Consider the following 20414-nt stretch of genomic DNA (forward strand, 5'->3'; position numbering starts at 1 on the left):
AAGATTAATATGTGTTGATGTGTGCTTTCTATGTTTGATATAGTGGATATGATAAATTAATACCACTATTAGAATTTCATTTACCTGTTTGACAATTTTTTTGCTGTCTTTGTTTGCGAACCACCTGGAGGTTGGCAACCCTACCCCCCCCCCACCCCCAGTGACTCCTACTCCATGCATGTTTCATACCTATTTTGTGATATTTAATCGAATCCTGCTGAACAAAATTGCCTTACTGCAGCTTTTTGGATTTGAACTCTTTGCAAACAGGGGGGAAATGCTAGGCTATTGCCAGTTGTGACCCTCACCCCATCCCCGAGTGCTCTTATTCTGAAGTAGCTTGTTTGTTTCTTTTTGCAGGCCACGGCATTTGGAATGGGCTTTTCTTCGACCCCCCTTTGTACATCCTCCCAGACAGAAATGGCAACTACCTTGCTCCAGCTCTGGCAGGTTTCTACATGTTCCTGACAATGATCATCCTTTTACAGGTGGGAACATATGTCCGGTTGATGAGGGGAAGGACTGAAGTCTGCGGTCCTGTACAAACGGACTTGGGAGTCAGTCCCATTGAAATGTCAGGGGGGACTTGTTTTTGAGTGAACGTGGGCAGGCTCAAGCTGTAGATTGAACAGAGGGGCTGTATAGTGGCTAAGAGTGTGAGCTGGGAGCCAGGAAGCGAAACATCACCTTGGCCATGAGCTCACAAGGCAGCCTTAGGCAAGCCACCTTCTCTCAGCCTCAGACCTTCCTTTCTCTTTGCAATATGGGGAGGGGGGGATACTGACCCACCTTACTGAGTTGCTGGAAGGCTAACAGTGCGATCCTGTGCAGAGTTCTTGCAGTCTAAGCCCATAGAAATCAATAGACTTAGACTGGAGTAACTCTGCACATGATAACACTGTGAGGTAATGATGTAAACTATGTTGAATATTCCAAAATGGTAGGAGTCATTTTTTCCCCATTTACAGTCTTGTTAAGATTGTTAGTGAATAGCCTTTTCCCCCTTATTAAATCTAAACTGCAGTATACCCTACACTAATTATTTTTCACCCCATACTTCTTGTGTTTTATTTCTTCTTTACCATGCTGGATTTTGTTTTATCATCCTCTTATCACAAATAAGGACCACATTCAGTATTATCTGAAATATCTATTTTTAAAAAGTGAGCAAAAAAGCTTACGGTATAATTTTAAAAGTATGTTTGTAACATGCTATGTGAAATATTAATTATGATTACTCAATAACAGAAACCTAAGGAACCAGATTATCCTAAAAAGTGTTTCAAAAGAAATGAAAGGGCTTACTCCTGATTGGCTACAGTTACCCAATATATGTCATGGCTGCAGTCTGAGGCCAGTATCCAAAGGAGTTATGTGCACACACCAGAGCTTTCCCACCCTAGCGCTTCTTACCCCTTGTAAACATGCTCTTGATGGCTGGAGGGACCCTCCAAGATAGCGTTGCCACATCCCTCTTTGCCACCGGCGTGAGGTTGGGGGTGGAGCCTGAGGAGAGCAAAGTTTGGGGAGGGGTTGGGACTTCAACGCCATAGTGTCCAGTTGCCAAAGGCGGCCATTTTCTCCAGGGGGAACTGATCTCTATCGGCTGGAGATCGGTTGTAATAGCAGGAGATCTCCAGCTAGCGCCTGGAGGTTGGCAACCCTACTCCGAGGTGACGTTGGATGTGATACCAGGGGTTACAACTAGAGGGCAAATTGGGCAGTCCAGGTGTGCACATGTGGAAGCCCCTTAGGCCCACGTGAAGAGCTCTTTTTAATTACACCAATACAGATGCTCCTCACAGGAACATGTCCTGTTCTCTAGTCCTGAAGTTCTGTTTGGGTGTATCTCAGGATGACTGGAGCTGGTGGCCTCCTGAAGCGTTGACGGTTGTGTTAAGCTTTTCTTGCCTTGGTTGACCTGGTTGGCCACTGTGTGAACAGACTGCTGGACTTGATGGGCCTTGGTCTGATCCAGCAGGGCCTTTCTTATGTTCTTATAATGAGCTGCAGCTGCCCAAATGCCCTCTTCTACACAGCCATTAAAAGCCCTGCCCTCTTTGGGGGGGGGGGGTTACTGTCGTAATGGTTCCTCAGCCAAGGTCAACAAAAATCATTTGTCTTTTTCACAGAAGTAATACTGGTGTGGAAAAAGAAGATAAATGAGGGCTGGGAGATATCCAGGTAGAGCTATTTGGAACCAGTGTCTGAGAGAAGAAAAAGACATTCATTTTCCTGTTTTATTGTGGTGGCTGTTGGCCTATAAGCAAACCAAATTTTATTAATATGAGTGAAAGATAGTTTTTGGAGCTGTTTGTAGGATTCCAAAGGGAGGCTATACTTTACGTGAGAAATGCAATTGTGTCCATCCAAAATAATTGAAGGGAGAAAGGAAGCGGAGGGGGGAAATACAATCTTTGTTTCTGATAACAGTTACAAGCTATGCGAGCTTCTCCTCATGGACCCTTGTAGGATGAATCACAACTCTCAGAAAGAACCTCTGGGAGACTCTAGTCATATATATTGTTACCATGTGAGTACTTGCAAGAATATTAGTTGCTACATTTTTGCACCGAAGGTTTTTCCGGCTGCAGCTGACATCTGCACAATTGTGTCCTCGTCCCATAATAAGAATTTTCTAGCAATATCTTACTCCTGGTATATGGGAGGAAAAATCTCTGGTTCTCAGCGGCCATTCACATCAATTCTGAAATGACTTTTTTTCTTTGGTTCTCCTTATCGGCAGTCTGTAGCCCCAAAGGCTACAGCAGCATAATCAGTGTACCTGCTGTGAATGACAAGAGAAGTGCCAATGTTTTTGCTCTTAACTTTTATCTACTGTTTTTTTTAATAGGCAGAAACAGCTTCTTTTCCTTCCCTGTCCAGGAAGCCTCGTTACAGCAGCCAATACAAAACCTAGCTATTGCGGAAAAGTTGAAAAGGAGCCCGGCTAATAAATTTCTAACTTTATTGGAAATTGTCCTTTTTTCAGATTTTAATCCCCATCTCCCTCTACGTGTCCATTGAACTAGTCAAGTTGGGTCAAGTTTTCTTCATTCATAATGATATTGACCTGTATTATGAGGAGCAAGACCTGTCCATACAGTGCAGAGCGCTAAATATCACTGAGGACCTGGGACAAATCCAGTACATATTCTCAGACAAAACGGGGACCCTAACTGAGAACAAGATGGTGTTTCGACGGTGTACAATCAATGGGAAGGAATTCTCGCATCAGGAAAATGGTAATTCCTTTTGGACCTAATATGTTATTCAACATGTAATGCAGACAGTGCCACAGAAGACAGAACATTCATCCTTTCGAAGCTGCCTTATACTGAAGCAGACCCTCAGTCCATCAAAGTCAGTAATGTCTACTCAGAACAGCAGCGGCTCTCCAGGGTCTCAGGCAGGGGTCTTTCACATCACCTACTTGCCTAGTCCCTTTAACTGGAGATGCCAGGGATTGAACCTGGGACCTCTGCATGCCAAGCGGATGCTCTACCACTGAGCCACAGCCCCTCCCATATTTTTTTTAAAATCCCCCCCCCAATAAAGGAAATCAATTTGCAATGTTGCTTCAGTCTTTGGGCGTAGCTGTAGACAATCAGCTTATCTGTAATTTGCTTGTTTAATTTGTAAATTGCTGTAATGACTTCTTTATCGCTTAGATGTATAGAAAATTCTGTAGAACTGCACCTGTGCCCTGCACCAATTGCAGCCAATACAAGGCAACCAGGTTGCTATCCCTGAGCAGTGAGCAAGGAGAAAAGACTTGTGTGTTTCACAGAAGTAGCAGCTGAGAAGGAAGGGAGGCTAGGCCACCCAGAGCATGGGGCCTCCAGTGTACTTTTTAGCCCATCTCTTCCTATGTTCTTATGGCTCTCCTATGTTCTTATGGCTGCCAGCTTGGAAGGCTTTAAGAGGGGAGTGGATATATTCATGGAGGAGAGGGGTATTCATGGCTGTTAGTTAGAATGGATACTAGTCATGATGCATACCTATTCTCTCCAGGATCAGAGGAGCATGCCTATTATGTTGGGTGCTGTGGAACACGGGCAGGATGGTGCTGCTGCAGTCGTCTTGTTTGTGGGCTTCCTAGAGGCACCTGGTTGGCCACTGTGTGAACAGACTGCTGGACTTGATGGGCCTTGGTCTGATCCAGCAGGGCCTTTTATTGGGGGATCGGGGCCCCAGTTCGTGTAAAGGGAACCCCGATCTTTAATTTATCTGCTACCAAATCAGAGGGAATGGATCGTTCCTCTTGAACTATGAGAATTGAGATCACACACACACACAAAAGAGGCAAGACGCATTTGTCTTGAAGTAAAACAATCTTTACTCTAACTCAGGGTAGGGAAAAAGTCACTGGGATACAAAACAAATAATATCTGTCTACATTCTATGTTTCCTATACTTGCCAAAAGCCTTTGGCAAGGCACTAAGCTTACTTACGAGTAGGCACCCTTAGCAAAAGGAGAGCCTCTCTCCATCCTGCCTGTTCAGCAGTCAAGCAAGGAGAAAGTGATCAACTACTTTCTCTTCTAACAAAGAAATCGAAAGCAGTTGAACATGCAAAGTAGTTGTATACGTGACCCTCGGGCACGACTGCAATGGTCACTACACTGACCAAATGGTCAGTTACAATATTAACCCTTTAACTGTCTGACATGTAACAAAGCTCGCTCTCTAATACCCAACAATCCCCTTTTCGAGGTTTAGTTACATTCAGACATATAAACACAATGCATCACGTAAGTATTCAAACTGTTGTCTAGGCAGTGGCTTCGTCAGGATGTCGGCCACCATCTCTTTACTTTCACAGTACTTCACTACTACGAGACCTCTTTCTTGTTTGTCTTTTACTGAGTCCATTTTGAGTCGAAGAAGTCTCTTCCCTTTCTTAGAGTTCTCGCCATTCAGTAGTGCTATACACGATTGATTGTCCTCAAACATTGTAGCAGGTGTCAGTTCATCTAGTCCAAAGTCACGTAGCAGTTCAATTATCTCTTCCAGCTCTGTACATGCGCACTTGGCTGCTATGCATTCTGCTTCAGTTGAAGATGTTGACACAACTTGCTGTTTCTGGCTGGTCCAGGAGATTAGGTTTTCTCCAAAGTAGAACAGATATCCACTTGTAGATTTGCTGTCTGTTCTAGTACCACCCAGACTAGCGTCCATGTATCCTATCAGTTTCAGCTCAGTATTTGGAGTTATCTTCAACTTCAAATCAATAGTTTTCTTTAAGTATTGTGTGAGGTGTTTGATTGCATTCCAATCATGTTCTGCAGGTGTGCTGGTCCTTCTACTTAGGATTCCGACTGCTGCACTTATATCCGGTCTACTAACGTTGCTCAAGTATAGAAGTTTTCCAATAGCTTCTCTGTACTTGTGATTGTTAGGCAATAGTTCACCTCCGTCTAGATCCATATATGAAGGGTCAAGTGGAGTGTTCTTGGTCTTGCACTCCTTCATATTCATGAATTGTAGAAATTCCAGTATCTTGTTCCTTTGATTGATTGAAAATCCATTGTCTTGGTTTCTTTCAATCTCCATTCCAAGATAGTTCTTTACTTCTCCAAGTAGTTTCACTTCTACTGATTCATTCAGTTTGTTTGCAATTTCTTTTGCAGCTTCTTCAGTGTCAGAACAAATCAGAAGATCGTCTGCAAAGGCCAAAACAAAGTCCCATCCATCATCCTTCTTCCTTCTGAATAAGCATTTCTCTATATTTCCTTGTTCAAAGCCTTGAGCTTTCAATAATGAGGTTAGTTTGTGGTTCCATGCTCTTGCTGACTGTTTGAGCCCATATAAAGTCTTTTCAAGTTTACAAACTTGATTTTTAGTATCACAGTCCTTTAATCCTGGTGGAAGTTCCATGTATATTTCTTCTGATAAGTCTCCATTCAGGAAAGCTGTTTTGACGTCGAGTTGCAGTACCACTTTATTCCTGGAGGCGGCTATACTCAGCAAAGTCCTTATAGCCGTGTGACTAATCACAGGTGCGTAGGTTTCTGTGTAGTCAGTTCCATACTTCTGGGTAAATCCTTTTGCAACTAGCCTTGCTTTGTATTTGTCAACAGTTCCATCCGAATTTTTCTTGACCTTGAACACCCATCTACATCCCACAGTCCTTTTGTTTGGTGGGAGTTTGGTTAGTTTCCAGGTATTATTCTTCTGCAGTGAGTCTAATTCTTCTTGAATTGCCTTCAGCCATCTCGACCGCTCCCCATCGGGCAACTTTTGCAGTTCGTCCCAACTTGAGGGTTCCACGTGGCTGTCAATTCTAGTGAAAAGACTCAGTTTCTCTGCTGGTATTCCTTTTGTAGTCCTTGTAGATCTCCTTAAGGTCTGAGAGGGTTCCGCTGTTCCATCAGCACCGGGATCAACCCCTTTTGAATCTGCAGTCTCTTGCTGTTCCGCAGGAGCAGGTGGATTGCAATCCCATGCTGTAAATGGAATCTCTATGGTTTCCTCTTCACAAACCTCTGGATCATCAAAGTTATTAATTTGTTGATTATTAATAACATTTCTTTCATCTATATATACTGCATTCAATATTTGTAAATTGTAAGTCTTAATGTCCATTATCCTGTACCCTTTTGAGAAAGGATGGTATCCCACAAGAATTCCAAGTTCTGTAGTAGGATCCATTTTTCCCCTTTTCTCCTTTGGGATGTATGCAAACACACGAGATCCAAATGCTTTCAAGTGTTTCAGACTAGGCTTCCTGCCATTCCATCTTTCATATGGAGTCATGTTGATAGCACTTGAAATTGTCCTGTTGTAAAGGTAAGCTGCTGTATTTACACATTCTCCCCAGCAGGGGTAAGGCAAGCCTGCCTGTAGCATTAAACATCTTGCACTTTCCATCAGAGTTCTGTTAAACCTTTCTGACAACCCATTGTTCCTAGGGGTATATGCAACTGAGGTTGCATGCTCTATTCCTTCAGATTCAAGAATTTCTTTCATTTCTTTATTAAGGTACTCACTTCCATTGTCAGTGGACAATAACTGTATACCTCTGTCATGTTTATTCTTCATCAGGGCAACATAAGCTTTAAACTTTTCAGCTACTTCAGTCTTTGATTTCAACAAATACACATATGCAAATCTTGAAGCACTGTCTATGAAATGCAGAACATATTTTGCCCCTCCTGCTGAAGCCTTGAGTGGGCCAATCAAGTCTGAGTGCACTTCTTCCAAAATTTCTGCCTTAACACTGCTTGGCCTCTGCACGTGCTTAGGCGCTGTTCCCTTTCCTCTGAGACACACTTCACAACGTTCTTTGTCCTTAAAGCATTCCTTAACTGGCATTCCACAATCAATCAGCAGTTGCTTCACTGACTTAAAGTTTTTATGAGCTAGTTTCACGTGCCATTGGTACAAACAGTCCTTGTGGTTACAATCTGCAGCCTTCTGCTCTGCCAATCCTTTATTAAAAGCAACTAGGCACTTTGATTCTTCCTCAACATTATTCTCATTTCCATCAAAATCACTTTCATCAGAATCAACATTGCTCTCAAAATCACTACAAGCATATTCCTCCAATTGACTTGCAACATTCTCCAGGCAATAGTGCGAGCCTACTGATAGCACTGGGTATTCTCTTCCTTTAGAATCAAATAAGCGACATTTGTCTCTTTTTATAGACACTTCAAAGTCTGCATCCACTAGTTTATTCACGGACAATAAATTTTCATCTGAATTAGGCATTAGGAATACGTCTTGTAAGGTTAAATGCATTACATTTCCACAATAGCTTTGAATTGCAATAGAAACTTCTCCTTTCTGAGTGCATAGAAATCTTTCTCCACAAGCCATAACTAATGTTTCATCACAAGGCTCTAGAAAGTCAAAAGCTGATCTCAAGCCAGACACATGTACATCTGCACCACTGTCCAGAACAAATGTATTTACACACCTTAAATAATCTTTGGTTGAAGCTGTATTCGAGACTAGATAAGCCTTTGGGTGACTGTGCCATCTGGGCTTCCCTTGGCTTGTACTTGGGCTCCCTCTTGTGGACGATTGGGGCTGTTGCCTCCCATTTCCATCCCTCTCCCTTTGTGAGGATTTGGCGGGCTTTTCTTCCCGGCGAGAGGGGGGGGGAATTTCTCCCTTTGTTTCACGTCTCTCATATTGAAACGACCGGTGACCATGCCTTCCACACAAGAAGCATCTGATTGTGGATTTGTCATTTACACGCAGTACAGACACTCCACGAGACAATTCCCTCTCTTGGCTCCTGTCTGCTTCAAACTGTTTAAGTGCAGTCACCAGCTTAGTAAGGGTTAAGTCCTCCCTACCCAAAAGATTCCTTTTTTCAGCGTTATATTTAAAATGCAAACTTCCCAGAAATAGTACAAGAAACTCTTCTTCACCGATTTCCCCTCCTACAGCCTTTAACTCTGATTCCATATCTTGCATTTTCTTAAGGTGTTGCAAGAGGGTCATATCACCAGACATTTTATTTGCATACAGTCTAGTTTTTAAAATCATTTTCTGGGTTTTTGACACAGTTCCAAATTTCTCATTGAGTGCATTCAGCATTTTTCTGCTGGTATCATTATTCAAAATTATTGCAGTTTCTTCCGGATTAATCGCATTGGAAATCAAATTCATTGCCTGGGCATCTGAAATCTTAAATTTCTTTAGGGCTTCTCTATCTGTGTCAGCTGGCGGGTCTTCATTCAAAACGTGATTCACCCCAATTGCTGTTAAAGCATTTTCCACCATTCTCTTCCATACTGGAAAGGAGGCTTGGGTGATATGGGGAACAGAAACGGATTGGGGTTTTGAATTCATACTTCCCTTGTCGTTGCTCATTCCAGCGGCTCAGGGCTGCTTTCTTCTTCACAGGATTCAAGCGCGGCGCGCGGGGTTAAGTTTCCTGCCGTCCTTTGCAGACCAGGCTGCTGGCTCCGTCACAGGAAAAATTCCCTCTGGGCGTTTGTAAATCCTTTCGTCTCCAGTGAAGATCCCAAAAGCAAAAAAAAAAGGAGTGCGGTGTGATCCTATCTCAATAGCCAAAATAAAAACCAACCGTACTCAGCTACCGCTTATTGGGGGATCGGGGCCCCAGTTCGTGTAAAGGGAACCCCGATCTTTAATTTATCTGCTACCAAATCAGAGGGAATGGATCGTTCCTCTTGAACTATGAGAATTGAGATCACACACACACACAAAAGAGGCAAGACGCATTTGTCTTGAAGTAAAACAATCTTTACTCTAACTCAGGGTAGGGAAAAAGTCACTGGGATACAAAACAAATAATATCTGTCTACATTCTATGTTTCCTATACTTGCCAAAAGCCTTTGGCAAGGCACTAAGCTTACTTACGAGTAGGCACCCTTAGCAAAAGGAGAGCCTCTCTCCATCCTGCCTGTTCAGCAGTCAAGCAAGGAGAAAGTGATCAACTACTTTCTCTTCTAACAAAGAAATCGAAAGCAGTTGAACATGCAAAGTAGTTGTATACGTGACCCTCGGGCACGACTGCAATGGTCACTACACTGACCAAATGGTCAGTTACAATATTAACCCTTTAACTGTCTGACATGTAACAAAGCTCGCTCTCTAATACCCAACACCTTTCTTATGTTTTTATGTACCTCCTTCTCTTGCACCACCTCCAGCCTATTTTTCTCCCCCTTCTTGGAAGGGCTGCTGGACTCTGGAGGTGCCAGTGTCTCATCCGGTTCCTCTAGTAGCCCCTTTATTTTATTTAAAAATAAAAAATAAACCATGTGTAGGTTCAAAATTCTTCTACTTTCAAGAATTACAAATTATGGTAGAGGGCCACTTGGGTTCAGTCTGTCAGGAGAAGGTGAAGGTAGAGACCACTCTGGTTGAAAGGGGTATTCATGGCTACTAGTCATGATGCATACCTATTCTCTCCAGGATCAGAGGAGCATTCCTATTAACTTAGATGCTGTGGAACACACGCTGGATAAATGCTGCTGCAGTTGTCTTGTTTGTGGGCTTCCTAGAGGCACCTGGTTGGCCACTGTGTGAACAGACTGCTGGACTTGATGGGCCTTGGTCTGCTCCCGCATGGCTTTTCTTATGTTCTTATCATGCATCACAGGCTTTCCTACCTTCACACACCTCTGCAGACCATGGGATCAGTGATGTTTCCCCCCACCCTTTCATTCTATGTCTACATGAAATTGCTAGGAGAGGCTGTCTAGAAAATGGCTCTGTGTTGACTGAAGAGGGAACAAAATGTTTGTTTCTCTCTTAAAGCCAAGCGACTGGAGACCTACAAGGAGCAGGATTCAGACAGTGAGGACTGGATGAAACATTTCACTCTCCCTTCCAACAAGGGTGGAGAAACAGCCACGTCAACAAGGATGGCCACCAAACCCTTGAGGAGGAGTCAGAGTGCTCGGGCTCATTTCCAGGGGCATGTGAGACACAGGTCTCTGGGGCGCTGTGGAAGCTCTCGGTCTCAGGTGGCATTCAGTAGCACCATAGTGAGTAACATTTTTAATGCATAGTTAACTATTTAATGCATAGTTAAATTGTGGCTCCCTGCCTCAGGATGTGGTGATGGCTGCCAACTTGGAAAGCTTTAAGAGGAGAGTGGACATGTTCATGGAGGAGAGGGGTATTCATGGCTACTAGTCAAAATGGATACTAGTCGTGATGCATACCTATTCTCTCCAGGATCAGACGATCATGTCTATTATACTGGGTGCATTGGAACACAGGCAGGATGGTGCTGCGGCAGTCATCTTGTTTGTGGGCTTCCTAGAGGCACCTGGTTGGCCACTGTGTGAACAGACTGCGGGACTTGATGGGCCTTAGTCTGATCCACCATGGCTTTTCTTAGGTTCTTATTTTTAACTGCTTTGAAGTATCTCCGCTGCATACAGTTTGGGAGAGTGAAGATAAGCAATGGTGCTATGCTAGGGTTGCCAACCTCCAGGTGATGGCTGGAGATCTCCCATTATTACGACTGATCTCCAGCCAATAGAGATCAGTTCCCCTGGAGAAAATGGCCGCTTTGGCAGCTGGACTCTGTGGCATTGAAGTCCCTCCCCTCTCCAAACCCTGCCCTCCTCAGGCTGTGCATGAGTGGCGGACTCTAATCTGGTCAGCCAGGTTGGTTTCTCCACTCCTCCACATGAAGCCAGCTGGGTAGCCTTGGGCTACTCACAGTTCTCTTAGAACTCTCTCAGCCCCACCTACCTCACAGGATGTCTGTTGTGGGGAGAGGAAGGGAAGGAGATTGTAAACCAGTCTGATTCTCCTTAAAGGTAGAGAAAATTGGCATATAAAAACCAACTCTGTTATTTTTGACTGAAAATGTTTAAGACAGAGTCCTAGGACTGAAATGAGTTCATAAGTCAAGATCTGGTAAGGAGGGGAACAAATTTAGCTCTGATTAGAGGAATTAGAACTCATGAAAATAGCACAGAAGTTGCCAGTTGTTGTTTTTTAAAAAAATCTGTGCCTATGAATTAGGCTCAATACAGATTTTCTTTATTATTTACATAAATGGTAAACAAAATCTTGATTCTGGCTAAAAGAAAACAGGTGTGCTTCAAATGTCGGGTCAATACACATTGTTGGGTTTTGCTCAATAAATGCCAAGATTCTTCAGGCTTACGTGCCAGGCGTGAAAAATGACAGCCTCAGGTAGAATGAACATGGAAGAAATTGGCACTGCAGAGAGAACATCATAATTTCTCGCTAAAAGTTAGCACAACATCTTCAAACACCTGCTTCTTGATCCCATTGCCAAGAAATCTGATCAGCAGCAGAGCAGAGGACCCTACACTGAGCTTTAATAGAGTGTATTTGCACAACAACTCCCAAAATAACAACGTGCAACCACAATTAAATGTCAAGGATTTCCCCCCCTGAAATAAGAGGCCATAGAACTCTCCCCATTTTAAGAAATCCTATGGAGGGCGTCTTGCCTGAAGGCTTCTCACAGGTGGCATTGGCTGCTGCCCTCAGGAATGTGTCTGATGTCACGGTTATCAAACCATGCAAAGTGATACCTGACACCTTGGAACACTTAATTAAAATGAACATCGAATCATAGAGTTGGAAGGGGCCACCAGGGTGATCTAGTCCAACCCCCTGCACAATGCAGGAAATTCACAACTACCTCCCCACACACACATACCCAGTGACTTCTGCTCCATGCTCAGAAGATGCAGGGGAAACCCTCCAGGATCCCTGGTCAATCCGTCCTGGAGGAAAGTTGCTTCCTGACCCCAAAGTGGCGATCAACATTACCCTGGGCATGCAAGAAAGGGCCATGAGAACCAAACACTGAAGTCACTCTTCCTGCCCTACCTCTCTTGATCTGCCTCATGTATATAAACAACCATTTAACTGGTTAAAAAGTTAAATTAAAATAACTGATGAACTGTCCCTGTCTATGTGTATGTATGCACATACATCCATACCCAATCTGCTGTGAGATTTGTTTGTAGATTTCAGTGCCTGCATTAGCTGATGTGTGTGTGTAATGTGTCGTCAAGTCGCATCCAACTTATGGCATCCCCTTTTGGGGTTTTCATGGCAAGAGACTAACAGAGGTGGTTTGCCATTGCCTGCCTCTGTATAGCGACGCTGGACTTCCTTGTTGGTCTCCCATCCAAATACTAACCAGGGCTGACCCTGCTTAGCTTCTGAGATCTGATGAGATCAGGCTAGCCTGGACCATCCAGGTGATGGCATGCATTAGCTGATACAATGGTATAATTCAGCACACATAGCATTTTTAAAAAAAAACATTAGGGGAAACTGTTCTTTTCACAGTTTCTTAAGCACGCAGGACATTTTTTAACTGAATAACATGCATTTCAGGAAAAGAACGTGACCCCAGATAACAGGCTGTTGATGAAAGTGAGAAATGCATCGTGCCAGCTGGAATCTTTCACACCGTTTATGTCTGCAAAGACCACCTCTTCCGTCACCGACTTTTTCCTTGCCCTGACCCTCTGCAACACCGTGGTGGTCTCCACAGCAACTGATCCAAGACAAAGGGTAATCTCACTTTAACTTTACTGTTTGGAAAGGAGATTTGAAAAGAAAGAGGCAGAAAGTGCATTGAATTCAGTAAAAGGGTTGAAAGCTTTATGCTGACAACTATCTTGGCGATTTAAAAAAAAATAAACCTGCTTTAGTATTGCACTGTGGGGGGTTATTTATTTCCCCTTTGGGCTCAAGTAATTCCACTGAATATTCTCTCAGCATATCTCTGCCTTTACATGTCCCTGCCTATCTGCTTGCCCTGATGGCCCAAAGGAATATGCTGATTTGAAACCGAAAGAGTATTCTCCTCTATATCTTGATTATGGCTGCAAACATCAATTGATTAATTGGTGTGATTAGATGATTAAAGCCTTAATTGCAGATTAAAAGCATTCCAGTTTGTCAGGCAAGTCTCCTTTCCAGAGCAATCTCTGTTTGTGCTATAAAGGGTGCCCTTCCTTGTGCGATGGAATCTCGAATTGAAGCTGGGGGGGAAATAATTTTAATATACCTTACAATGCAATCCTATGCAGAGTGACTCCAGTCTAAGCCCATTAAAATGAACGGGCTTGAACTGGCGTAACTCTCTTTGGGATTGCACTGTTAGTCACCTCAGCACCTCAGATTGTTCAGAACATGAGGAATAAACTAGGAGACTGCCTTCATTGTACCAAGTCCATGTTTTTTAAAACCATGCCTGAAGAACTCTGACTCATGGGGACAACGAAGCCTGTCAAACCTTGCTCAAAGTCACCATAGAATCATAGAGTTAGAATGAGCCATGCAGACAATCTACTCCAACCCCCTGCCTAAAGACTGCCAGTGAGGGGGAGCTCACCACCTCCCTAGGTAGCTGATTCCACTGTTGAACAACAAATTTTTCCTAATATTCAGCCAGTATTTCTCTGCCCGCAATTTAAACCCATTATTGCGAGTCCTATCCTCTGCTGCCAACAGGAACAGCTCCCTGCCCTCCTCTAAGTGACAGCCCTCCAGATACTTAAAGAGAACCATTAAGGGCCCCCCCCACCCTCAACCTCCTCTTCTCCAGACTAAACATTCCCAACTCCCTCAGCCTTTCCTCATAGTTAAGCTCACAACCCTAAGGCTTTAAGAGTACTGCCTGAGTTACAGATTTGACAAGAACTGTAGAAGGGCCAAACTATATGAGATACTGGGAGTTCCGTGCATTCTTTTTTTTTAAAGCGGGACCCCAGTTTGGACTGGTGCCATAGGACAGGGGTACGGAGGGGTTAAGCCTTCTCCCCAGTGCCATTTTCCTAGCCACAAAATGTAAACATGCATTTGACCTGTATGTTTTGTCTGGAGGGCAAACTGCAACTCATCCAAAAATCTCCTGTAGTATGGCCCTAAGAATAGCTTTCCTTTCTCTAAAACGTAGGGATGGATAGAATAGAAAATGACACTTTGCACATCAGCTTGACATAGAGATGGGAGAAGAGGATCGAAGAAAATTAAGGCAAAGTTGTGGACTTCAATGCTACCAGTTGACTGTCCCTCCAGTAAGCACAGAATGAGAGTTCTGGAGTTGCATCCTGTGGACATTCTGCTGATGGAAGGGTGATCTTGTCCAGTTCACTTCCTCCCAGGAAAGCACTTGTTCAATATATGGAAACCCAATTGTTTATTGAATTAACGTACCCAACAAGCTAGTTAAAATCCAGATCGTGGAGAGCAGCTGCCAGTTTGAGTAGACAATCCTGACCTTGACGCTAAGTAGTCTAAAGCAACTTCATATGCTCAGGTGTTCAATTCATCCATTCATAAATCTTTGATTGACAGCCTCTTCTATGTGTACGGTTTTGTATGTGACAAGATTATCTAACTATTTGTTCAATTATCCCAGCACTTTCACAGATTAAAAGTACTTTCAGTCTATGGTCTTTTATGCATGGCTGTTTCACTCACTGTCACCCCTCCAATAACTGTGGGTCTTCGTTCTGATTATGCAGGCCATTTCCTACTGTCAGAGGTCGCCTCGCTCTCCCCCTGCGTTTCCCCGCATTTCCCCTGTGTTTTCAGAGACCTGTTTTATCTCGAATTTAAAAACACGGGCAAAACATGGGGAAATGCAGGGACAGAGTGAGGTGACCTCTGACGGTCGGAAACGGCATGCAGAATCAACACAAAGACCTGAAGTTGTCGGAGGGGTGACGGCAAGTGAAACAGCCGTGCATAAATGACCTGTGTCTTCATTTCTAAAGCCCCACTCATAATCTAGATGTCTGTTTGACAAATTCCTCACTGTAACTAGCAACATCTCCTGGTGGATACTTCTTTCACAATCATGGTGTGTGATGCGTTGCAATGCTCTGGTAGTTTGAAGGCAGCCCTATGCCTTGCGCTCTATAATTTTAGCTCTCATTAATCCAGGTTCCCTCTTTTCTCTGAAGGTTACTACTCTCCCCCTAATGAAGCCAGCAGGAATTTCCCTGGAGAGAATCCACCAGCTGTTCCAGCGGCTAAAGCTGTCAAGCCTCAACTACTCTTTCAAATCCGCTCAGTCGAACACAGGAGGCAGTTTCAGCACAGAAAGCACCAGAGTCTGCGCCGATTCTGAGAAAAGAAATTATTTTCCTTCACAAAGCTGCTCGACCTTAACAGATTATGACAGTTTTCAAGAAGATTCAATAATTCCGGAAGAGGCCTCTGGGGCCAGCGATGGCTGTTTGCGTGAGATTTGCGAGACAGATACCGGGGGGCCTTTGCAACCAGAATTCTGTTACGAGGCTGAAAGCCCAGATGAAGCAGCCCTCGTCCACGCCGCCCGTGCATACCAGTTTACATTAGTGTCCAGAACCGCTGAACAGGTGACTGTGAGGTTGCCAGAGGGCACCCTCCTGACTTTTGACCTCTTGTATACTTTGGGATTCGACTCCAACAGGAAAAGAATGTCCGTCGTGGTGAGGCATCCTCTGACCAAGGAGATCATTGTCTATACCAAAGGGGCGGACTCTGTCATAATGGACTTATTGGAAGACCCTGCCAGAGGTAACATGTGCATTAACCAAAAAACTGTTGACAAAATAAGAGCTTGGTTTGCATGAATTATATATCCCATCTACGAGATTATAATGAAAGCACAAGCGTTCGCTCTCCAAGTACCGCAGCTCAGAGCAAGAGATGGCAGTTTGTTTAATTAGAGAGTGCTCAGAATATAGAACAGCCTAATTAAGAGTCAGAGGTAGTTTGCATGGATAGTTCTGTGCGCAGTATGGTAATGGCACAAGACCCTTCTATGTTGTGATCCCATAACAGGAAGGAGGATTGGCACTGCTATCTAGCAGTGGACTATTAACCATCATGGTCTCAATTCAGGGAAATTTAAGCACTGTTACCGTAAGTGTTGACATCGTGTTGATTTCAATTCATAACATGTGGTAAAGACAGATGCAATATAAAAACAAAGTTCACGGTCGCTTTCTCCTCAGTTTGCAACTAAAATGACAGATGGCCATAGTTGCAAATCAGATGCTGGCTCAGACCTCCATCAAAGCTCCCTGTCCACCCGAATTCAAGCAAGCCGTTCACCTTTTAAAAGGGCAAGTGGTACTTTTATGTGTTTATCTATGCATTCACTGCTTTATTACTAAAAAGGTAAACTAAAAAAAAAAAACCCACAGAACTGCTTTGGGAATTGGGATGGGGAGGCTCTTTTTAACATTGTGTACAGCCAGGTACTGTAAATTTGCAGAATTGTTTTGTTTTCCCCAAGAGCCTGGCTCTGCAGTGAAAAGGTACATTTGGGTCTTTTATGCATGGCTCTTTCATGCATGCCATTTCCAGCTGTCGGAGGTCGCCTCGCTCTCCCCCTGCGTTTCCCCGCGTTTTGTCCGCATTTTGAGGGACCTGTTTTATCTCGAATTTGAAAACGCTGGGAAATGCAGGGGGAGAGTGAGGTGACCTCTGATGGTCAGAAACCGTATGCATAATCCAAACAAACACCTGAAGTCATCGGAGGGGTGATGGCAAGTGAAACAGCCATGCATAAAAGACTTTGGAAATAACACAGTGAGCTGGTATCCAAAGCACCCTCCCCATTCCAAAAACGTTATGTCTCTGATTTTCCACCTAGTTACACTATGCATCATAGTGGGCACATGACACACTTATAGATTTGGAAAGAGATTATGGCAGTATGAGAAAGCCTGCAAGTGAGGTGCCAATTTGGGCTGTTAGGCATGGAATGCTCAATAGCTGGAATAAGCATCATTTTCTGCCTGTGTTTCACAGCTACCATGACTATGGAAAAAAGGATAAGGAAAGTAATAGTTCAAACACAGAAGCATCTAGATTGGTATGCACAAGATGGCCTGAGAACTCTGTGCATAGCTAAGAAGGTAAGAAGCAGTTATCTGCTGACTTTTGCCTGAAAATGTTAAATAATTTTTGCTTAGGAAAAAAAGAAGGCTTAGACTTATATTTCAAACCAGTTCCCCTGTGGAAAGCTGGTTCCATATCTGCATTCACAGGCTTGTTTCCTATTCCTTTTTATCTCCTTCCACTGAATTATCTGAAAATTAAGCTAAATGGACAAATACTCTTATCCAGCCTTTCCATTTCAGCTTGTGATTATCCTAGCTAACTTTTTTTGTTCCCAATTCTTTTATTTTTCAATGTTGCATTGTATCTGCTCATTTTTATCCCATGCTTCTTTCAAGGAGCTCGGAGTGGTGTACATGATTCTCTCCTCCCCTATATTTATCCTCACCACAACCCTGTGAGGTAGGCAGGGCTGAGACAGAATGACTTTCTCAAGATCACTCAACAAACTTCATGTTTAAACCTGGATCTAAATCTTACACCACACTGTTGATCCTGTACTCCATTTAGGGTGATTAACAGTTATTTAAATGGTCTGAAACTGGTGACTGCTTTCTACAGACAACGTTTGCTAGAGTAACACTGTTGAAGTCCCATTAAGGCCTGCAGAGACGTTTTAATTGTGTCTTTAAACTATTTATACTTTCACACTTTAGCCGTGCCAACTCCCGAAAAGAGTGGAGTCTGTGGCAAAGTATGCAAATGAGCTAGGAGTCAGATGAGGTGTTTGGTATTCCATTCAGCACTCAGAGCTAGTTCCACGTTCTGTGGCTTCCTGGATAGAATTTCTCGTGGTCCCATGGTGCCCCCCTACATTTGTGAAGAGGGAAATTTATGTAGAGTGGGATCCCCCTCTATGCAGTGTTCCCTGTTAGAGAGACAGAGTATACATTCATATGTAGTGTTCATAGGTAGGGGCACCAGCGTGGTGTAATGGTTAGGAGAGGTAGACTCTAATCTGGAGAACTGGCTTTGATTCCCCACTTCCTCCACATGAGCGGCGGACTCTGGTGAACTAGGTTGGTTTCCCCACTCCTACACATGAAGCCAGCTGGGTGACCTTGGGCTAGTCACAATTCTCTTAGAGCTCTCTCAGCCTCACCAACCTCACAAGGTGTCTGTTGTGGGGAGAGGAAGGGAAGGAGATTGTAAACCGATTTGATTCTCCTTTAAAGGTAGAGAAAATCGGCATATAAAACCAGCTCTTCTTCTTCTTCCCAACAATTGGCCACAGAGAGGAGCTATTAATGGAGACAGCACAACATGTGGAGACTAAACTCCAGCACATGAAGAGAGGAGTGAATGTAACAACTTTAAGCTGACTCATGTAATCCCGAGTCACCTAATGATTTCTGATGATACACTAGCATAGCAGTTGATACAACTACTGTACATCAGTATACTTTGTACAGCCCTTGTCTGCCTCATACATGGGCAGTGGATCTCTGAAGGTAATGAGCCCTGGGTAAATGACCTTGTTTACTCACTTGATAAAACAGCCTGTCCACACTTCAAAACATCTTGTAGGTCATGTTTAGGGCCACTCCTGGGTAAGGAGAGCAGGAGGGTGGAAAATAGGTCATGATATTCATATGACACAGGAGACAGTAAGCAGACCTTGTCAAGACATGCTCCTTCTTCCATCTTGCTCTTTGACGTGCATATTCTGATTTCCTCCTCTCTTTTGTAAACCATGTTTTGCCATTACATCCAGAATGGCAAACGATGGTTTGTACCAATCAGAACTGGAAACTATGGACAAGTCGTGTTTTCTATTTGTTTTGAAGGGCAGGCAAAAGTAATAGTTTGCCAGTTCAGTTGTGATGGAAGGGAAGGAGGGAATCCCACTAGATGAAGGGAGGAATGAATATGTCAACTCTACGCTGACTCATGTAATGATTTCTGATGATGCAGTAGCATAGTAGTTAGTTCAATCCATTTTATAGATTCATTAACTAACACTACAGGGGAGGGGAGGGGCTATGGCTCAGTGGTAGAGCCTCTGCTTGGCACGCAGAAGGTCCCAGGTTCAATTCCCGGCATCTCCAGTTAAAGGGAATAGGCAGGTAGGTGTTGTGAAAGACCCCTGCCTGAGACCCTGGAGAGCCGCTGCCAGTCTGAGTAGACAATACTGACTTTGATGGGCCAAGGGTCTGATTCAGGATAAGGCAGCTTCATGTGTTCATGTGTTCAAGGTCTTAATACTGATATATGAACTCACCTAAACCCAACGGAAATGTCTAGCAACCCAGCATGCTGCTGAAATGCACAGTGCCTTCACTTCCTGAAATCTTGAGTATCTGTTGTAGGTCTTAAGTGAAGACGACTTTCGGAAATGGGCCAACTTCCGTCACGAGGCAGAAACAGCGATTGACAACAGGGAGGAGCTATTAATGGAGACAGCACACCATCTGGAGACTAAACTCACTCTACTAGGTATCTTTTAAAAGAATTCCTTTAGGACTCAAGAGTAGTTGATTACCTTTCTGGTAATTGTGCCACAAACCAAGCTCACAATATGAAATAACAACACTGTTGCGTGCAGTGCCCTACAGCTGTGCTATACACCATGCCATACTGTGGTTTTGTCTCTAAGATGCTGAGATGTGGCTCAGGCAGCAGGTGAGTGGCCAAAGAGGCTGGTAAGAGCACAGGCCTGACGGTGCCAGTAGCAAAGGACGTGGGGCTCCCTCGTTCCTCAAAGAGCACCCTAAATCTCTGCTGCCTGTTCTACTTGGGGCATCCATGGGGCATCCATGATTGAAGGGAGAACCTGAATTTCATATACAGTCATCACTACTAATATCTTCCTGTTCACCTCTGGTAGAAGAGATGCTATTACTCTTTCAGTCATTAATTATATTTAGTGTTCACTTAGCCTTCTGATCTTCATTCTGGAACATCTCGAGCAAGGAAATGTAATATAACCTTCCACCTTCCTTTGAAGAGTCGAGGAACTGACCTGTTTAGTAAAGGTCTTTTGATTAAACCATTCAACTTTCAGTTACATGGTGTGCCTTTCTTGTGATGATATGACCTTTCTAAAGATACGGGTCATGATTCAGACGATTAT

General features: G+C 43.7%; 1 protein-coding gene across 1 annotated transcript in view; it reads left to right on the top strand.

Annotated features, from left to right (window-relative positions):
• The window catches only part of ATP10B (ATPase phospholipid transporting 10B (putative)), a 79857-nt gene that overhangs the window by 39248 nt on the left and 20195 nt on the right, over positions 1-20414 (top strand). The window contains exons 7-13 of the mRNA XM_056847969.1: positions 361-488; positions 2993-3245; positions 10247-10476; positions 12830-13009; positions 15412-16009; positions 17252-17358; positions 19651-19777. Of these exons, the coding sequence (XP_056703947.1) occupies positions 361-488; positions 2993-3245; positions 10247-10476; positions 12830-13009; positions 15412-16009; positions 17252-17358; positions 19651-19777 (1623 nt within the window). The remainder of the gene's footprint in view (positions 1-360; positions 489-2992; positions 3246-10246; positions 10477-12829; positions 13010-15411; positions 16010-17251; positions 17359-19650; positions 19778-20414) is intronic.

This window comes from Euleptes europaea, chromosome 1, assembly GCF_029931775.1.
Source record: "Euleptes europaea isolate rEulEur1 chromosome 1, rEulEur1.hap1, whole genome shotgun sequence".
Lineage (NCBI taxonomy): Eukaryota > Metazoa > Chordata > Lepidosauria > Squamata > Sphaerodactylidae > Euleptes > Euleptes europaea.